General features: G+C 46.2%; 1 protein-coding gene across 3 annotated transcripts in view; it reads right to left on the bottom strand.

The window, feature by feature from the left end:
- The window catches only part of stx2b (syntaxin 2b), an 87,043-nt gene that overhangs the window by 42,948 nt on the left and 25,328 nt on the right, over positions 1-18,767 (bottom strand). For all 3 annotated transcript variants that reach the window (XM_063074052.1, XM_063074053.1, XM_063074054.1), the window contains one exon: positions 5,046-5,120. In XM_063074052.1, the coding sequence (XP_062930122.1) occupies positions 5,046-5,120 (75 nt within the window). The remainder of the gene's footprint in view (positions 1-5,045; positions 5,121-18,767) is intronic.

The following is an 18,767-nucleotide window of genomic DNA, read 5'->3' as shown; positions in this document are numbered from 1 at the left end:
GACAGTACGGGAGTGGGCAGACATGGAGTCCGTGCTGAGTTGGGCACTGGAGACAGTACAGGAGAGGGCAGACATGGAGTCCGTGCTGAGTTGGGCACTGGAGACAGTACGGGAGCGGGCAGACATGGAGTCCGTGCTGAGTTGGGCACTGGAGACAGTACGGGAGCGGGCAGACATGGAGTCCGTGCTGAGTTCGGCACTGGAGACAGTACAGGAGAGAGCAGACATGGAGTCCGTGCTGAGTTGGGCACTGGAGACAGTACAGGAGAGGGCAGACATGGAGTCCGTGCTGAGTTGTGCACTGGAGACAGTACAGGAGAGGGCAGACATGGAGTCCGTGCTGAGTTGGGCACTGGAGACAGTACGGGAGAGAGCAGACATGGAGTCTGTTCTGAGTTGTGCACTGGAGACAGTACGGGAGAGGGCAGACATGGAGTCCGTGCTGAGTTGGGCACTGGAGACAGTACAGGAGAGGGCAGACATGGAGTCCGTGCTGAGTTGGGCACTGGAGACAGTACGGGAGCGGGCAGACATGGAGTCCGTGCTGAGTTGGGCACTGGAGACAGTACGGGAGCGGGCAGACATGGAGTCCGTGCTGAGTTCGGCACTGGAGACAGTACGGGAGAGAGCAGACATGGAGTCTGTTCTGAGTTGTGCACTGGAGACAGTACGGGAGAGGGCAGACATGGAGTCCGTGCTGAGTTGGGCACTGGAGACAGTACGGGAGCGGGCAGACATGGAGTCCGTGCTGAGTTGGGCACTGGAGACAGTACAGGAGAGGGCAGACATGGAGTCCATGCTCAGTTGTGTACTGGAGACAGTACGGGAGAGGGCAGACATGGAGTCCGTGCTCAGTTGTGTACTGGAGACAGTACGGGAGAGGGCAGACATGGAGTCCGTGCTGAGTTGTGTACTGGAGACAGTACGGGAGAGGGCAGACATTGAGTCCGTGCTCAGTTGTGTACTGGAGACAGTACGGGAGAGGGCAGACATTGAGTCCGTGCTCAGTTGTGTACTGGAGACAGTACGGGAGAGGGCAGACGTGGAGTCCGTGCTGAGTTGTGCACTGGAGACAGTACGGGAGAGGGCAGACACGCTGTGCCTTCTGTCGGTGCTGGCCTCCAGTGTTCGCTTAGTGGAAGACAAGCTGGATTGCCTTCATCTGCAGACTGCTATGGGTTTCTTCTTGCCAACAATATCCATGCACCATCAGTCAGGGTCTTGGGCTATATTATATTATTTTGTGTGACTGGATGTTTACTGCTATCTTACAAGCAATGTGCAAAAGTCTCAGGCACACGTATATTGCTAGGGTGCCAAGACTTTTACACTGTACTATATTTGTCAATGTAGAGCGGAGAGCGAGTTTGTAAATCTGGCAGGAGCAAAGGATGTCGGGAATGGGGAGGGTGGAGTGCCATAGGAGGGGTGTGGGACAGGTGTCAGAGGAGTGCCAGGGCGGGAGAGGGGCGGTGGGTAGTGCACAGACACACCCAGCCCTGAGACACCAGACAAGGTCATTCGATTCCAAACAATTGGTTTACTAATCATTACAGAATGTCACTCTAGTGCTTCCCTCTCCCTTCCCCTTTTCCCAACCATGATCCCCCTTCTCCCTGCCTCCTTCCCATTCTCAGTCCGCAATAGAGACCCAGATCAGAATCAGGTTTATCATCACTCACATGTCATGAAATTTGTTTTTTTTTTGGCAGCAGCAGTACAATGCAGTACATAAAATTACTACAGTACTGGGCAAAAGTCAGGCACCCTAGCTTTATATCTTTACCTGAGACCTCTGCACATTACCGTATGTAGTATACATGCCTTGTGCTGTGTGTGACAGTTGATACTGCGTTTTGCACCTCGGCCCCAGAGGAACACTGCTTCATTTGACCGCATACATGTGTGTGATCAAATGATAATTAAACTTGAACATCAGCGAGGAGGTATCAGTGACAAGTGGAAAACCACAAAAAGCTACAGTCTAATCTAGAGTTTGTGTGTGAGTCAATACCCCAACTGATTACGTAACCACAAGGGAGAGGAACGATGGATGCGTTCCTAAACAGAGGTAGCTTCACTCCACATGAGGTGAGACTGTGATGTAGACAGAAAGAACTGTCAACAAAGTCACCAGAGATCAAGAGCAGGACTATTCATTTGCAGTTAAAGGGACTTTGATGCTGGGAAGCTAAAGAGATTAGAAATAGGTTAACTGGTCTCTGTTCTAAATATCAGAATCAGGTTCAGTATCACTGGGATATGTTGTGAAATGTTGTGTTGTGGCAGTAGTACATTGCAATACATAAAATACATTCAAAACTATAAAATATAATTTAAAATACACATAGCTTATTGTAATTTATAATTTTTTCTAATATGGTAAAGTTCCTCCCTGCAGCTTGTTTGGTGCATTGGGGTGCAACCTTACCGTTTCTTTAGTTTCGTCTGTTTTGCATGGCTGAGTTGTGAGCTCGATGCTCAACCCAGCACAGATGGACAATGTGTAAAGAGCCGGCCGGATTCGAACCCAGGCCATCGTGTTCTTATGTCCGGTTGCGGATACCACTGCATCACCGGTACAGACACACCGCTTATAAATTAAGCAGTGCGAAAAACAAGAATGTTAAGGTAGTGCTTACGGGTTCATTTTGTATTCAGAAATTGGATGGTGGTAGAGAAGAAGCTGTTCCTGAATCATTGAGTGTATGTGTTCAGGCTTCTGTACCTCCTTCCTGATGGTGGCAATGAGAAGAGGGCATGTCCTGGGTGATGGGGGCCGCCTTTTTGAGGTATCGCCCTTTAAGGACATCCTCGATGCTGGGAAGGCTGGTGCTGGCAGAGTTTACCACTTTCTGCAGCTTTTCTGATTGAAACGTATAAAATCCTAAAGGGATTGGACAGGCTAGATGCAGGAAGATTGTTCCCGATGTTGGGGAAGTCCAGAACGAGGGGTCACAGTTTGAGGATAAAGGGGAAGCCTTTTAGGACCGAGATTAGGAAAAACTTCTTCACACAGAGAGTGGTGAATCTGTGGAATTCTCTGCCACAGGAAACAGTTGAGGCCAGTTCATTGGCTATATTTAAGAGGGAGTTAGATATGGCCCTTGTGGCTACGGGGATCAGGGGGTATGGAGGGAAGGCTGGTGCAGGGTTCTGAGTTGGATGATCAGCCATGATCATAATAAATGGTGGTGCAGGCTCGAAGGGCCGAATGGCCTACTCCTGCACCTATTTCCTATGTTTCTATGTTTTCCCAATCCTGTGCAGAGGACCCTCCACACCAGATGGAAGAAACTGCCAAAGGCAACCTCACCAACCTCTGAGCATGAGACGGACCTGACCATCAGTAGTCAGTCCCAGCATCCTCTGTATAACACTGTGGTAAATGTACAAAACACAGACTCCTCTATACAAATACTTCAGCCCGAGTCAGTAGTGAACTGAGAGCTACATAAATGAATGTTGTTCAAATGAGGATGAACCAAATGTTGTGGCAACGGCTGAGAACAGATGGATTATTGAAGGCAAATTTCCTCACATCTATTAACCTATAAATCTGTTGTGAGAGACAGTCAACATTCCAAATATTAATGGTAGGGTAGTGGGTAGTATAATACTTCACTGTGCTAGCGATCGGGGTTCAATTCCCACTGCTGTCTGTAAGGAGTTTATACATTCTCCCCACGATTATATGGGTTTCCGACAGGTGCTCTGGTTTCCTCCACAGTCCAAAAGATGCACAAGTTAGGCTTAGTAAGGCACTGCATCTTGAATATACTGTATCCTTGATGCTGGAGAGGCCAGTGCCTATGATGAAGGGGTGCAAGTGGGAAGTGCAGTGGGGAGCTGAGACAGATCTGAAGAAGCTACAGAAGTGATTTAGTAAAATGGTTTTCAGGGATGAGGGATCTTAGTTTGCTGGACAGAATGGAGAAGGTGGGGTTGTATGGGGAGGTTAGGAGGGGATGTAAAGGTTTAAGGATGTAAATGTAGAGAAACTGTATCCATTGCCAGAGGCATCAAGACACAGAAGACACAAAATGAAGATCAACACACGAGTTTGGACTGGATGACTGGATACAGAAGCCTGGTGGTGAGTCTGCCTGTGCTTGAACTCAGGACATGTGATGACCCAGGCTTATCGAGAAGCAGTAACGCCCTGATGAGGTGTGAGTTTCAGTCAGTAGGTAGTCCTGTTGATTTTGGACCAGAAGGCATAGGAGTAAAACTAGGCCATCCAGCCCATCAAGTCTTCATTGTGGCTGATTTATTTTCCCTCTCAGCCTCAATTTCCAGCCTTCAACCCATGACCGTAGATGCCCCAACTGATTAAGTACCTGACACAAAATGTTGGAGGGACTCAGCAGGTCAGGCAGTATCAATGGAAAGGAATAAACAGTTGATGATTCTGGCCAAGACCCTTCATCAGGACTGAAAAGGAAGGGGGAAGATGCTAGAATAAGAGGGTGGAGAGGGGAAGGAGGACAAACTAGGCGATAGATGAAGCCAGGTTGGGGGAAGGGGAGGGGGGAGAAAGAGCTGGGATGAAGTAAGAAGCTGGGAGGAGATAGGTGGAAAAGGTCAAGGGCTGTAGAAAGGGGAATCCGATAGGAGTGGAGAGTGAACCATGCAAGAAAGGGGAGGTGGAAGAGCACCAGGGGGAGGTGTTAGGCAGGTGAGGAGAAGAGGTAAGAGGCCAAACCAGGGAACTGAAGGAGGAGGAAGGGAGAATTACCGGACAATGGAGAAATCAATGTTCATGCTATCAGGTTGCATTGAAGATCATTGGCAAGAAACCAAACATTTTGCAAGAAGCTTTTTTTTCATTAAAGCACTCAGCAAGTGGTTAGGATCTAGAATACATTACAGAGAGTTGGGCAAGAAAGAATTGGTAGGGAAATTGAAGGTGGGGGAACGGGAACTGCTGAGTGCTCTTAGCGCCAGTACAGACTTTAAAGGGCTGAATGGCCTTGTTCACACCAACTATTCTGTAATTCTGTCAGAGAGACCAGCCTACAAGATGGCTGTGTAAAAACTCTTACCTTTTAGCTTATTTCGAACTTTGTTCGCTGTTGCCTTGATCGAGAGTGTTAGCTCCTCCAGTTCTTCTTTCGTTTCTATAAAATGAGAAGTTTTAATTAAACTTCCAAGCTTACAGAAAGGGAATTTTTGTTCAATATATTCATTTCATCATTACACTTGGCTGCAGCTCATAACATGTATTAACATCTGCCCAATATTAAATTCCAAATATGCTCAGCTTTTTATTTGCTGGTTTTGAATGGAAAACAGATTTAATTACAAAACATTGTCTGTTGTTGTTTGTCATCTATGTCAATGACCTGGATGATAATGTGGTTGACTGGATCAGCAAATTTGTGGATGACACCAAGACTGGGGGTAAGGCGGACAGCGAAGACTATCATGGCTTGCAGCGGGATCTGGACCAGATGGAAAAATGGGCTGAAAAATGGCAGATGAAATTTAATGCAGACCAAGTGTGACCTGTTGCACTCTGGGAGGACTAACCAGGGTAGTTCTTACACAGTGAACAGTAGGGCACTGAGGAGTGCAGTAGAACAAAGGGATCAGGGAATACAGGTCCATAATTCATTGAAAGTGGCATCACAGGGAGATGGGGAAAGTTTCTGACACATTGACATTCATAAATCAAAGCACTGAGTACAAGTGATGGGATGTTATGTTGAAACTGTATAAGGCGTTGGGGAGGCTTAAATTGGACCACTGTGTGCAGTTTTGGTCACCTACCTACAGGAAAGATGTAAATAAGGTTGGAAGAGTACAGAGAAAACTTACAAGGATGTTGCCGGGTCTGGAGGACCTGAGTTATAAGGAAAGACTGAATAGGTTAGGACTTTTTACCTTAGAACATAGAAGACAAGAGGAGATTTGATAGATACGTACAAAATTATATGGGGTAGAGATAGGGTAAAAGCAAGCAGGCTTTCTCCACTGAGGTTAGGTGGAACTACAACTAGAGGCCATGGGTAAAGGGTGAAAGGTGAAAAGTTGAAGGGGAACATGAGGGGAAACTTCTTTACTCAGAGGGTGGTCAGTGTGGAATGAGCTGCCTGCGCAAGTGGGGCATGTGAGCTTGATTTCAACGTTTAAGAGAAGTTTGGTGCATGGATGGTAGGGGTATGGAGGGCTATGGTCCTGGTGCAGGTCGATCGACAGGAGCTTAAATGGTTTCCGCATGGACTAGGAGGGCTGAAAGGCCTTTTTCTGTACTGCATTTTTCTATGACTCTGTGACATCTAACAACTAGTTAAATACGGTCCATCCTACACCGTTAGGAAATGTAACCAACCCACTGCGTCGAGCCATTTCTGGGAGACGGCATTGAGGTAAATCGCGGAATTAACTTGACTGGCTGACAACTTGTTGAAAACTTCACCATTCTGGGTTTTTGATTCTCCTTCAAGAGCTGGAAATCATGTTTGGACAGAATTGTATCCTTTCTACTTACCACGGCACTCATTCCAGTGATTTATTAACATTTTACTGGAGCATCACTATTTCCATAAGACCATAGGATATAGGAGCAGAATTAGGATATTCGGCCCATCGAATTTGCTCTGCCATTTTATCACAGCTGATCCATTTTTCCGCTCAGCCCCAATCTCATGCCTTCTCCCCATACCCCTTCAAGTCCTGACTAATCAAGAATTTATCAACCTCTGCCTTAAATCTACCCAATGACTTGGCCTTCACAGCCACCTGTGACAATGGATTCCACTGTCTCACCACCCCATTGGCTAAAGAAATTCCTCCTCATCTCCGTTCTAAAGGGGCGTCCCTCTATTCTGAGGCCGCGTCCTCTAGCCTTAGACTCTCCCATGATAGGAAACATCTTCTCCACATCCACTCTGTTGAGCCCTCTCAACATTCAATAGGTTTCATTGAGGTCATCCCTCATTCTTCTGAATTCCAGTGAGTATAGGCCCAGAGCCATCAAACGCTCCTCATACGACGAGCCTTTACTACTGGAATCATATTTGTGAATCTCCTTTAACCTTCATTCCCTGCATTGTGAACTTTTGAACGAGGCATTTCCCTCCCGAGTGCGTCTGTTACTAAATACAATCTTTAGTCACATATTTGTGGTTTATTATTATTGTGTTACGTTATTGTGTTTTGCATCAGATCTAGAGTAACAATTATTGCACTCTCTATTAAGCAATCTTGAATCATCAAGGACTCCACACCAGCGATACTGGGGCACACTTTTAATATTGGGTGGGGGAGGGGGGATGAAGAAGGTGGGAGATGATAGGTGGAAAAGGTAAAGAGGACTGTGGGAGAAATCCAATAGGTGAGGAGAATGGACCATGGGAAAAAGGGAAGGAGTATGATGGGCAGATGAGAAGGGGTGAGAATGGTGAACAAAAACAGAAGGGGGAGGGAAACAAGATACCAGAAGTTAATGATCTTATTCTGTTTCTTTTTTGTGCTCCATCGGATCCAGAGTAACGATTGTTTTGTTCTCCTTTACACTTGTGTACTGGAAATGTCATTAAATAATCTTGAACAGGAGGGATGTGATTAAGCAGAAGATGGCACAGAGAAGGTTCACAAGGATGTCACCAGCAGAAGAGGGCTTGAATTAAGGAGAGACTGGACAGGTTGGGATTTAGTTATCTGCAGCTTAGGAGGCTGAAAGGTCACCTCGTACAGGGGTATAAAATCATGAAGGGCATATGGTATATCAGGTGAATGGTCACAGGCTTTTTCCTGTTGTAGCGGACTCAACTCTAGATGGGTGGCAATCTTGTATCCGAACACCTCAAAACTGTCCTTGTCCAGAGGACTATGGAAGTCCTTAATCACTGGGGTTGCTGAGTCCAGTGAAGTGGTCAGGTAAACAGAATTCTTCAGCAACACACACAAAATACTGGAGAAACTCAGCAGGTCAGGCAGCATCTATAGACATAGATACAGAAAGGTGCCAGAAAAGGGCCAGTAACATCATGAAGGATCCCATCCACCCTATTCATGAGGGAGGAAGCTATGTAGCATCCACGCCAGGAATATCAGACTCAACAAGAATTACTTTTCTCAAGCAGCAAGGCTGATCAACACCTACACCCACTAAACCACCCCCAACCACAACTACTTTATCATTTCCTGTCAGAGCTGGCAGGCTGCACAGCTCAGATCATAACTGTGCAAGCAGCTGCAAGATCTACCCATCATTCTGCACTTTGCACTCACCCATGCTGGGATCAGAGCACCTGGTAGGGTGGGGTGTGTGTGTGTGTGTGTGTGTGTGTGTGTGTGTGTGTGTGTGTGTACGTGCGCGCATATGTATAACTTTCTGGAATTCCTGACGTTTCCCTCTGCATCAATAAATTGCCATGGTTAGCACATTATTTCAGCTTGGGGCGTCAGAGATTGGAGTTCAATTCTGACGTCCTCTGTAAGAATGTTTGTATGTTCCTTCCCATGTGCGTGTGGGTGTTCTCTAAGTCATCCCTATGGAATGTATGAGTTTCCTCCAGGTGCTTCGCTTTCCTCCCACAATCCAAAGATGTACTGGTTAGTCAGTCAATTGGTCATTGTAAATTGTCCTGTGATTAGCCTAGGGTTAAATAAGTGGCTTTTGCGGCTCATTAGGTCATAAAGGCCTGTTCCGCACCGTATCGCTAAAGAAATTAAAATGGAATAGTGCAGCACCAGACAGGCCATCCGTCCCACAATATTGTACTGATCTTGATGCCAATTGTCAAATCAAATAAGAATCAATTTATATCAACGTGGCAGTTGTCGTCGTCTTGGCTATCCCTCGAGGTTGAGGATGATGGTCTTCGTTCTGTTGATCTACTTATGGGCTCTCAAGTGGCTTATGAGTCCAATCTTGGCTTTGAAAGTTCTTCCGCATTCAGGACAGGTAGTTCCAGATGGCAGATCGGGCTTTGGTTGTTGCTGCCTCTCTTTCCATTTTCTTCTCTTTTCTTCTAATTCTGCACATCTGTTGGCTTTGAAAGTTGCTGTTCCTTCTCGGATGATGGCTTGCCAGAGTTTCCTGTCCTTGGCATTAGTTTCCCAATTGTTGATGTTGATGTAACATTTCTTCATGTTGGCTTTTAAGACGTCTTTGAATCTCTTCTGTTGTCTGCCTCTTTTATGTTTGCCTTCTTTAAGCTGGGAGTAGGAGATTTGTTTCGGCAAACATTCGGAATGTGGCGGTATATCCAGAACAAATGGGCAATGGACTTCTTAATTATTTCATTTTTAAAGAGGGAAGTTGTCTGTGTGTGACAGTCTCTCACGGATTCGGAACAGCATTCTCGCCAGCATTGCTTAAACACGTGCCTGTGAGCAGCTGTTTGCAAGATGAGTTCTAAGGTACCAGAAAAGCCTAAAAGAGCTTGTAAGGGTGTTACACTTAGTGTAAAACTAGACATAATTAAGTGTTTTAATCATGGTGAACGAAGTAAGGACAAGGTGAGTTTGGCTTGTGGAAGTTGACGAAGATGATGTTGAAGAGGTTTTGGCATCCCATGACCAAGAACTGACATATGAAGAGCTGGTGCAGTTGGAAGAGGAAAGGATAACAATTGAAACGGAATGAGTAAAGATAAAGTACGACTTTAATTTTGAAAGGGTACGTCGGTTTAGGGCATACAGTATTTGCAAGATGGCTTGAGTCCTTTCAAAGAATTCTATGATCTAAAAATGCGCGAGGCTAAGCAGTCAAGCAAGCCTTCCACATCAGCCACAGCAGATGACAAACCTCGACCTTCGACATCGAGGCAGGCAGAGATAGGAGATGATGACCTGCCAACCCTCACGGAAACAGACAACGATGAGATGACACCCTAGTGTCCCACCACCACAACCCCCAGGCCGCAGATACCGATTCATGGAGAATGCAGCAGTAGCCGGGAGGCACACAGCACATCTTTAAGAAAAAAGCCGAAATAAACATGCTAATTAATTAGGTGCCGCCCGGCACGTAAATGTTAGCCCAGATCAGAGGCGATGCAATTGGCAATCGCTTCTGATCTGGGCCGACAATTACGTGCCGGGCAGCACCTAATTAATTAGCATGTTTATTTCGGCTTTTTTCTTAAAGATGTGCTGTGTGCCTCCCGGCTACCGCTGCACCCCTGCTTGCTTCGCGGATCAGTATCGGTTCGCTGCCTGGAGGGTGGGGGCTACTGTACCGCCCCAAACTCCAACGACTCAGTCTAACATACTATCATCATCAGTGTGCTCTGCGCTGTCTTCCCAATTCCCATAAGTGATACTACACTGTACATACACTATTTCTACTTTATATAGGCTGTGTATTTTATGTGTTGTTTGGTATAATTTGGCAGCTTCGTAGCTTAGGTTACTGGAGAGCGCTTGCGCCATGTTTTTGCCAACAGCGCTTTCGTGAGATTTTCACTATGGAGAACAGTTCAGGCAATGATTGTGGAAAAGTATTTCTACTTTATATAGGCTATGTATTTATCATATCATTCCTGCTTTTACTATATATTACTGTTATTTTAGGTTTATGTGTTATTTGGCATGATTTGGTAGGTTATTTTTGGGTCTGTGAACGCTCACAAAATTTTCCCATATAAATAAATGGTAATTGTTTCTTCACTTTACGACATTCTGGCTTACGAACCATTTCATAGGAACGCTCTACCTTCGGATGGCAGGGGAAACCTGCATTTGTTATTTTTTGTGCATGTGGCAGGGAGTTGACTTTTTTTTTTGGAACAGCTTCCATGGTGCTTTTTTTTTGCTTCAAGACCGTCTGTAGAAGAATGGACCTTGAATGTACATTGAAACACTGTGAAATACGTCTTTGGCTTCAACGACCAATACAGACCACAAATGCACTGAGGGCAGATCGCAAGTGTCGCCATGCTTCGGATGCCAAAGTAGCATTCCCAGAATTGACTAACCCTAGCAGAATGTGGAAGGGTAACTGGAGTAACAGAGGAAACCCCGGCAGTCACAGAGAGAACGTACAAACTCCTTACACCCAGCAGCAGGAATTCAACCCTGATCATTCGCTGGCACTGTGAGGTGCATTCTCCCGTGCTCAATTCTAGTGGTATTTGGTCACATACTGAAGTTACAAGCTATTAAAGATATTAACAGTGCAACTTCAAAAATCACCTTCAGACAGGAATCCATGAATTGAGAGATTGCTTGCTGTGGAGGCGGTCATTGGGTATATTTAAACCAGAGGTTGATAGATATGTAATTATAAACACAAGAGATTGTGCAGATGCTGGAATTGTTTCCCCCTCTCCCTTCTTCTATTCCCCACTGTGACCTCAACCTCTTCTCCTCACATACCTATCAACTCCCCTTATACCCTTCCTCCTTCCCTTTCTTACATGGTCCATTCTCCTCTCCTATGGGGTTCCTCCTCCTTTACCTTTTCCACCCATCACTTCCCAGCTTATTCCATTCCTGTCCCCAACCATCTGCCTTCACCCATCACCTTCTAGCTTGTCCTTATCCCCCTCCCCTTCTTAGTCTGGTATCTTCCCTCTTCCTTTCCAGTCCTGATGAAGGCTCTTGGCCCGAAACATCAACTGTTTATTTATTTGCATAGATGCTGCCTGACTTGCTGAACTCCTCCAGCATTTAATGTGTTATCCATCGTCAGTGATCCCCACCACTACCCTGGCCATGTTCTCTTCTCGCTGCTGCCATCAGGTAGGAGGTACAGGAGCCTCAGGACTTGCACCACCAGGTTCAACAACATTTATTACCCCTCAACCATCAGGCTCTTGAATAAAAGGTGATAACTACACTCACTTGCCCCACCATGTTCCCACAACCAATTATCTCACTTTAAGGACTCTTTGTCTCATTAAGGGCAGAGCTACAATGATGCTTAACAACGACTCCTTCCAGTTCATTTGCAGAAACAGCTTAATTTCTGCCTTTGATGCCCATCTTTTTCCTTTTCAGGATGGATGGATGTTCTGTCCTGTGAGACCCTGACCTGGAGTTACACCCAGTCTTGGGTTCTTCGCGGTAATGGGACCCACTCCTGGGGGCGGGGGGGAGGGGGCGCGTTCACAACTGGCCACTTTTCAAAATCCCAGGGACATGGCTGAGAGGTTCCAAGGCTTCACAGCCCTGTGGATGAGCTGATTCAATGCCTGTGCCACTGAATGAAACATCACAGGAGAGAATTGAACACTGGGAACAGCAGATCAGCTGTAGGAGACCATGTACTCGGTGAGTCGCTCGCACGCTCTCTCGCTTTTGTGGAGGAGAGTTTGTTGCCAATTCTAGAGTCGGAGAACTCGGAAAAAAGTGATACAGCAGACATTTTGTTATGTCGCCCCTCTTGCTGTGAAAGGGGACACCGCTTTCCCTTTATTAGGAAGAGAGAGCCTGCGGTATGTCAAATTGTCAGGCGAATAATTAGTTTTTGTTGTACTGCAGATCATGGTCTTTCGTGGGAGCTTTGCTATTGCTTGCTTGGTGGAGTGTGCTGATGCTTTTTGCTGTAGTAAGTGGGAGGTGGGGAAGGGTTGATGCTTTGCTGCTGTTTGTGCGTGGGAGGGGGAGTAGGGGGCTTTGGGGTTCTAACATTTTTACTGTCACTCATTCTTTGGACACTGTTTTTCATGGATCTCTGTGAAGAACAAGAATTTTGGTTGTATACTGCATACATTTCTCTGATAGTAAATGGAACTATTGAACCATCTTATCTTCATCATTTATTGTTATTTACTTATATTTGCATTTGCATAGTTTGTCGACTTCTGCACTCTGGTTGATCTTTCATCGATCCTGTTATAGTCACTATTCTATAGATTTGCTGAATATGCCCACAGGAAAATGAATCGCAGGGTTGTTTATAGTGACACATATGTACTATGATAATAAAATGTACTTTGAACCTTGAACTAATAAAATATAATTCAAATTGCATGTAAAATGCACAGCACAGATAAGCAGTAAACAGCTTGCAGTGCTAGTGATGAGACTTTGGTGGTGCCAGGGTATTCATTAGTCTCACAGCCTGAGGGAAGGAGCTGTTACCCAGTCCGGCAGTCCAGAGAAGGCAATGAGTGTCACCCTGTGTGAGGATTTAAGACAGACCCAAGGTTCATATGTACTTTCCACCCAGAATGCTTTGCCACTACCTAGTAAATGTTCTCACTGGTGTGTGCCTCAAACAGCCTCTGTCAACCGTCCAACTCCTAGCCTTCATGTGTGACTTAGCTACTAAGCCCGGCAGAACCCTTTCTACCGACAGGGGAAGGGGTAAAGGCGGGTTACTGGTGCCTTCAAACCAGTCGCTTCAGGCAGGTAGGGCTTGTCAGCCGTGGTCGGCAGCTTACCCAGAAGGAAAACTCTGACCTCAAACCTCCGCTGCCTTGTGGCTATACCCACTCATGGGGAAGGCTTCAAAAGTAAACACCGGGGAAAAATCCGGAGCCGAAGTTCTGAAGGCAGTTCTATGACGAGTTCAACACTGACTGACAATTCCTGCAACGTCACTGGTACCAAAATTCATCAGGCTCTGCCGTCCCTTTGGATTCATCAGCTGTGTGGAAAGGGGGAGCCTGCTGTATGGGCAACAGCTCGCTTCCCACATCGCACTGCCCTGGCCTGCATATCGTGTTAACAGTTAGGATGCTAAATCCATGGTCAACCCTGACTAATGGAAGACCTCAAGATATCACTGAACCCTTTTTCCACTACCCTTTTAGCTGGGGTCTGCAAGAACACCATGAGGATGACAAAAGGTTTATGTCCCTTCTGGGTCTCTTGCTGGTCGTCCTAAATCTGTGCACAGCCAGAGACGTTTGCCCAGGGCACAAATGGCTAATTCAAGGAAGCATAATTTTAAGGTGACTGGTGGAAAGTATAGACGGTGATGTCAGAGGTAGTTTTTTTTTTAAAAGCACACAGTGTTGGGTGTGTGGAACGCACTGGCAGGGTGGCAGCAGAAACAGATACATTAGGGACATTTAAGAACTCTTAGACAAGTACTGGAGATGGAAATCAATGTGGGAAGGAAGGCTTTGATTGATCTTTGACTAGATGAAAGGCTTGGCACAACATCGCAGACTGAAGGGCCGGTACTGTGCTATAGTGATCCCTGGTGTATGGGTCTACTGTAATGTCTGGAGTACCGTGCAGAAGTCTGAGGCACATATATATAGCCAGGGTGCCTCGGACTTTTACACAGTACCGTATTTGTCAACGTGGAGCGGAGTGTGGGTCTGTAAATCTGGTGGGAGCAGAGGATGTTGGGAATGGTGAGGGTAGAGCACTGTGGGAGGGTGTGGGACAGGTGGCAAAGGAGTGCCAGGGCAGGGGGTGGAGTGGGTACAGACACACCCAGCCCTGAGACACCAGGCAACATCATTTGATTCTAAACAATTGGTTTATTGATCATCACAGACCGTCTCTGGTGCTCCCCTCTCCCTTCCCCTTTTCCCAAACCTCCTTCCCACACTCAGTCGACAATACAGATCCATATCAAAATCAAGTTTACCATCAATCACGTCACGAAATTTGTTTCTTTTTTTGCAACAGCAGAAGTGCAATACACAAAAATACTACAGTACTGTGCAAAAGCACTAGGGAGAGGGTTGAAAGGAGACTCACGAAAATGATTCTAGGATTGAATGACTTGTCCAACAAACATCGTTTGATGGTTCTGGCCCTGTATTCACTGGAATTCAGAAGAATGAGGGGTAACCTCATTGAAACCCATCAAATGTTGAAAGGCCTTGACAGCATGGATGTGGAGAGGATGTTTCCAATGGTGGGGAAGTCTAAGATGGAAGACACAGCCTCAGAATAGAGGGACATCCATTTAGAACCGAGATGAGGAGGAATTTCTCTGGCCAAAGAGTGGTGAATCTGTGTAATTTGTTGCCACATGCAGATTCAAAATTACTTAATGTCATTTCCAGTACACAAGTGTAAAGGAGAATGAAATAATTGTTACTTTGGAGTCAACACAGAACAAAAGAAACACAAGGGAAAGAACACATAAGATTGTTTAGATATAGAGATTAATTGCATGTCCATAAAGTGAAGCTAGGCACAGGAATGGCTGTCCGCAAGGTGACTGACAGGAAATGATAAAGTAGTGGTGTTGGGGGTGTGGAGAGGTGGGTTAATGGGTGGAGATGTTGATCAGCCTCACTGCTTCGGGAAGTAACTGTTTTTGAGTCTGGTGATCCTGGTGTTCATGCTGCTACCAGCTGCACTCTGTCCACTCTTACAGCTGTCACTGTGTTAACAGGGTATGACGCAACACTCTGGAGAAAATTCTCAACTGCTCATGCAACACAGTTCCCAGCCTGTCACTGAGGCTACATTACTAAACAGGCAGGAGGGGTGAACTTCCCCTTTCGCACTGTTCCTCTCCCTGAGCCGAACGCATTGCCCCAGCACAGGCCGAGCCCGGGTGGCAAAGAGCAAGAGGCAAAGAGAGCCGGGGGGCGGGGGGGTGGGGGAGAGAGGGGGGCAGATAGAGCCAGTGGAGGGAAACACTACAGAGTCATACAACAAAGAAAAAGGCCATGCTGAACCATTTAAACTGCCTACTGCCATCCACCTGCACCCAAACCGGACCATAGCCCTCCATACCCCTACCATCCACGTACTTCTCTTCAATGTTGAAATCAAGTTTGCATCCACCACTTGTGCTGGCAGCTTGTTCCACACTCTCACCGCTCTCTGAGTGAAGTATCCCCTCGTGTTCCCTTTAAACTTTTCACCTTTCACCCTTAACCCATGACCTCTAGTTACAGTCCCACCCAGAAAGCTTAGAAAAAGCCTGCATGCATTTACCCTATCTATACCCTTCATAATTTTGTATACCTCTACATTTCCTCTCAATCTTCTATATTCCAAGGAATAAAGTCCTAACCTATTCAATTTTTCCTTGTAACTCGGATCCTGCAGACCTGGCAACATCCTCGTATTTATGGGGCATCTCAGGAAGAATGAGGAATAGTATAACATTGATCCACTGGTAGTCTCAGCTAACCTCATAATCCTGATGACCAACATGCTGCTTCCGGGATTGAAAGGATTGTCTTACGAGGAGCATTAGATAGCTTTGGGCCTGTACTCAATGGAACTCAGGATGAGAGCTGACATTGAAACCTATCTAATGGTGAAAGGCCATTGATAAAGTGGATGCGGAGATGTTTCCTATGGTGGGGGAGTCTAGGACCAGAGGACTCAGCCTCAGAATAGAGATACGTCCTTTTAGGACAGAGATGAGGAGGAATTTATTTAGCCAGAGAGTGGTACATCTGTGCAATTTATTGCCACGGGCTGCTGTGGAGGTATAGTCATCGGGTATATTTAGTTTTCCTTATTTATCGACGTACAGCACAGAATAGGCCGAGCCACGCCACCCAGCAATCCCCCAAGGTAACCCTAGTCTAACCACATGACAATTTACAATGCCCAATTAACCCAACTGGCACGTCTTTGGACTGTGGGAGGAAACCCACGTGATCACAGGGAGAATGTATAAACTCCTTACAGACAGCGGAGGGAAATGAACCCGGGTCACTGGTACTGTAGTTGTGCTAACCACTATGCTACCATGCCACCCAAGGCAGACTGATAGATTCTTGATTAGTCAGGGCCTGAAGGGATGGATACGGACAGAAAGCAGGAGATTGGGGCTGAGAGAGAAACGGATCAGCCATGATAAAATGCTGGAGCAGACCCGATGGGCCAATTGGCTTAACTCTGCTCCAATACCTTATGGTTTTATATTAATCAATTGGAGAATAATGAGCAACAATGCAAAACCTCTGGGGACTGCAAAGAGGACCCGCATCAACAGGCTGTCCCTCAGGGGGACACAGCAAGACAAACATCAGCTCGGTGACAGATGCACTTTGGCCTGTCTGAAACTCAGTCTTCCTGGACCAGTGGACTCCTGCCATCTGCAACATTCCAGAGCGCAGCAGGACGTGCTGAGGAACGCACTGAAGCTTGGTACAGCCACCGCAAAAAGCTTTCAGTTAAGGCAATGGACCAGGACAGGGGTTCCCAACCTTTTTTATGCCAAGGACCAATACAGGGGTCCGAGGACCCCAGGTTGGGAACCCCTAATCTAGGATATTTCCGCAAATGGTCACAGTCTGGTGTAATGGCCTCTCAAACACTTCATGGGAGTATTGATTACGGAGGAAGCATTAGAGACCTTGATGCATGCTAAGAGTCCTGATGTCTGCCAGTCTGGGCCAAGGACTGGAGGTCTAGAGGCAGCCTGTCATGAGGTTGAACATGGGCATGCTCTGTTGGTGCCAGAATGTGTTGTGTCTTTTTTTAAAAAGTCATAGGAAAGTACAACACAGGAAAAGGCCCTCCAGCACTTCCAAAACCATTTAAACTGCCTACTCCCATGTGAAAGCGTGAATGCGTGTGTTAGGGTGCCTACGAATTTTGCACAGTACTGATGCAATTTTATTTATTGCATTGTACTACTGCTGCAAAAAAACAACAAAATTTCATGACATATGTGAGTGATGATAAACCTGATTCTGATCTGGGTCTCTGTTGAGGACTGAGAGTGGGAAGGGGACAGGGAGAGGGGAATCATGGTTGGGAAAAGGGGAAGGGAGAGGGGAGGGAGTGGGAAGCACCAGAGAGACATTCTGTAATGATCAATAGACCAATTGTTTGAAATCAAATGGCCTTACCTGGTGTCTCCGGGCTAGGTGTGTCTGTGGTCTCGCCACCATCCCCCTGCCCCTGGCACTCCTCCTCTGCCACCTGTGCCAAACCCCTCCCATGGCACTCCACCTTCACCATTCCCAACATCCTTTACTCCCACCAGATTTACGAACTCTCTCCACTCCACATTGACAAAATACAGTACTGTACAAGGTCTTAAGACACCCAAGGTATATACATGTGCCTGACCTTTACACGGTACTGTGATAAATCTGAATGTCTGATAGCACAATTTTAAAGATGTGGACTCATTGCATTTCCTGTAAATTCTCTATATAAACAAAGTATACTTTCAAAATTGTCTTTGAAGATGTATCTCATTTCCCAGACCACTCCCCACCCCCCCAGTTTCTCCCCAGCCTGCTCAGCTGACAAGGTGGCTTGCGCAGATTTAGGACTGAGTCAGCAAATACTCTCAGATTTCTATAGAGGTAGAGTGGAGAGCAGTTTGACTGGTTGCATCACCATGTGGTACGGAGGGGACACTGCACAGGATCAAAAAGAGATTCATAAAGTTGCACTCTCAGCCAGCTTCATTGTGGGCACTAGCCTCTCCAGCAGAGAACACCTTCAAAAAGCAATGCATCACAAAGGTGGCATCCATCATTGAGGACCCCATCACCCAGGACATGCCCTCTTCTCATTGCTACCATCAGGGTGGTGGTACAGGAGCCTGAATACTCATACTCAACATTTTAGGAACAGCTTATTCCCCTCTGCCATCAGATTTCTGAATGGGCAAGAACCCATGTGTACGAACTCAATTTTTTTTTCTTGCACTTACTTTGTTTTTTTATACAGTATATATACAGTACTTGCAAACATCTTAGTCACATATACACACACACTCAGTCCACAATAGAGACCCACATCAGAATCAGGTTTATCATCATTCACGTGTCATGAAATTTGTTTTTTTCTGTGGCAGCAGTACAATGCATAAAATTACCACAGTACTGTGCAAAGGTCTCAGGGACCCTATCCATATACTGTATATGTGCCTCACGCACATACAACACAATCACAGTGGATTTAATTTG

This window comes from Mobula hypostoma, chromosome 21, assembly GCF_963921235.1.
Source record: "Mobula hypostoma chromosome 21, sMobHyp1.1, whole genome shotgun sequence".
In the NCBI taxonomy this organism is placed as follows: domain Eukaryota; kingdom Metazoa; phylum Chordata; class Chondrichthyes; order Myliobatiformes; family Myliobatidae; genus Mobula; species Mobula hypostoma.
Note: the sequence above shows the minus strand (reverse complement) of the source record. Positions and strands in the feature narration are given on the sequence as shown.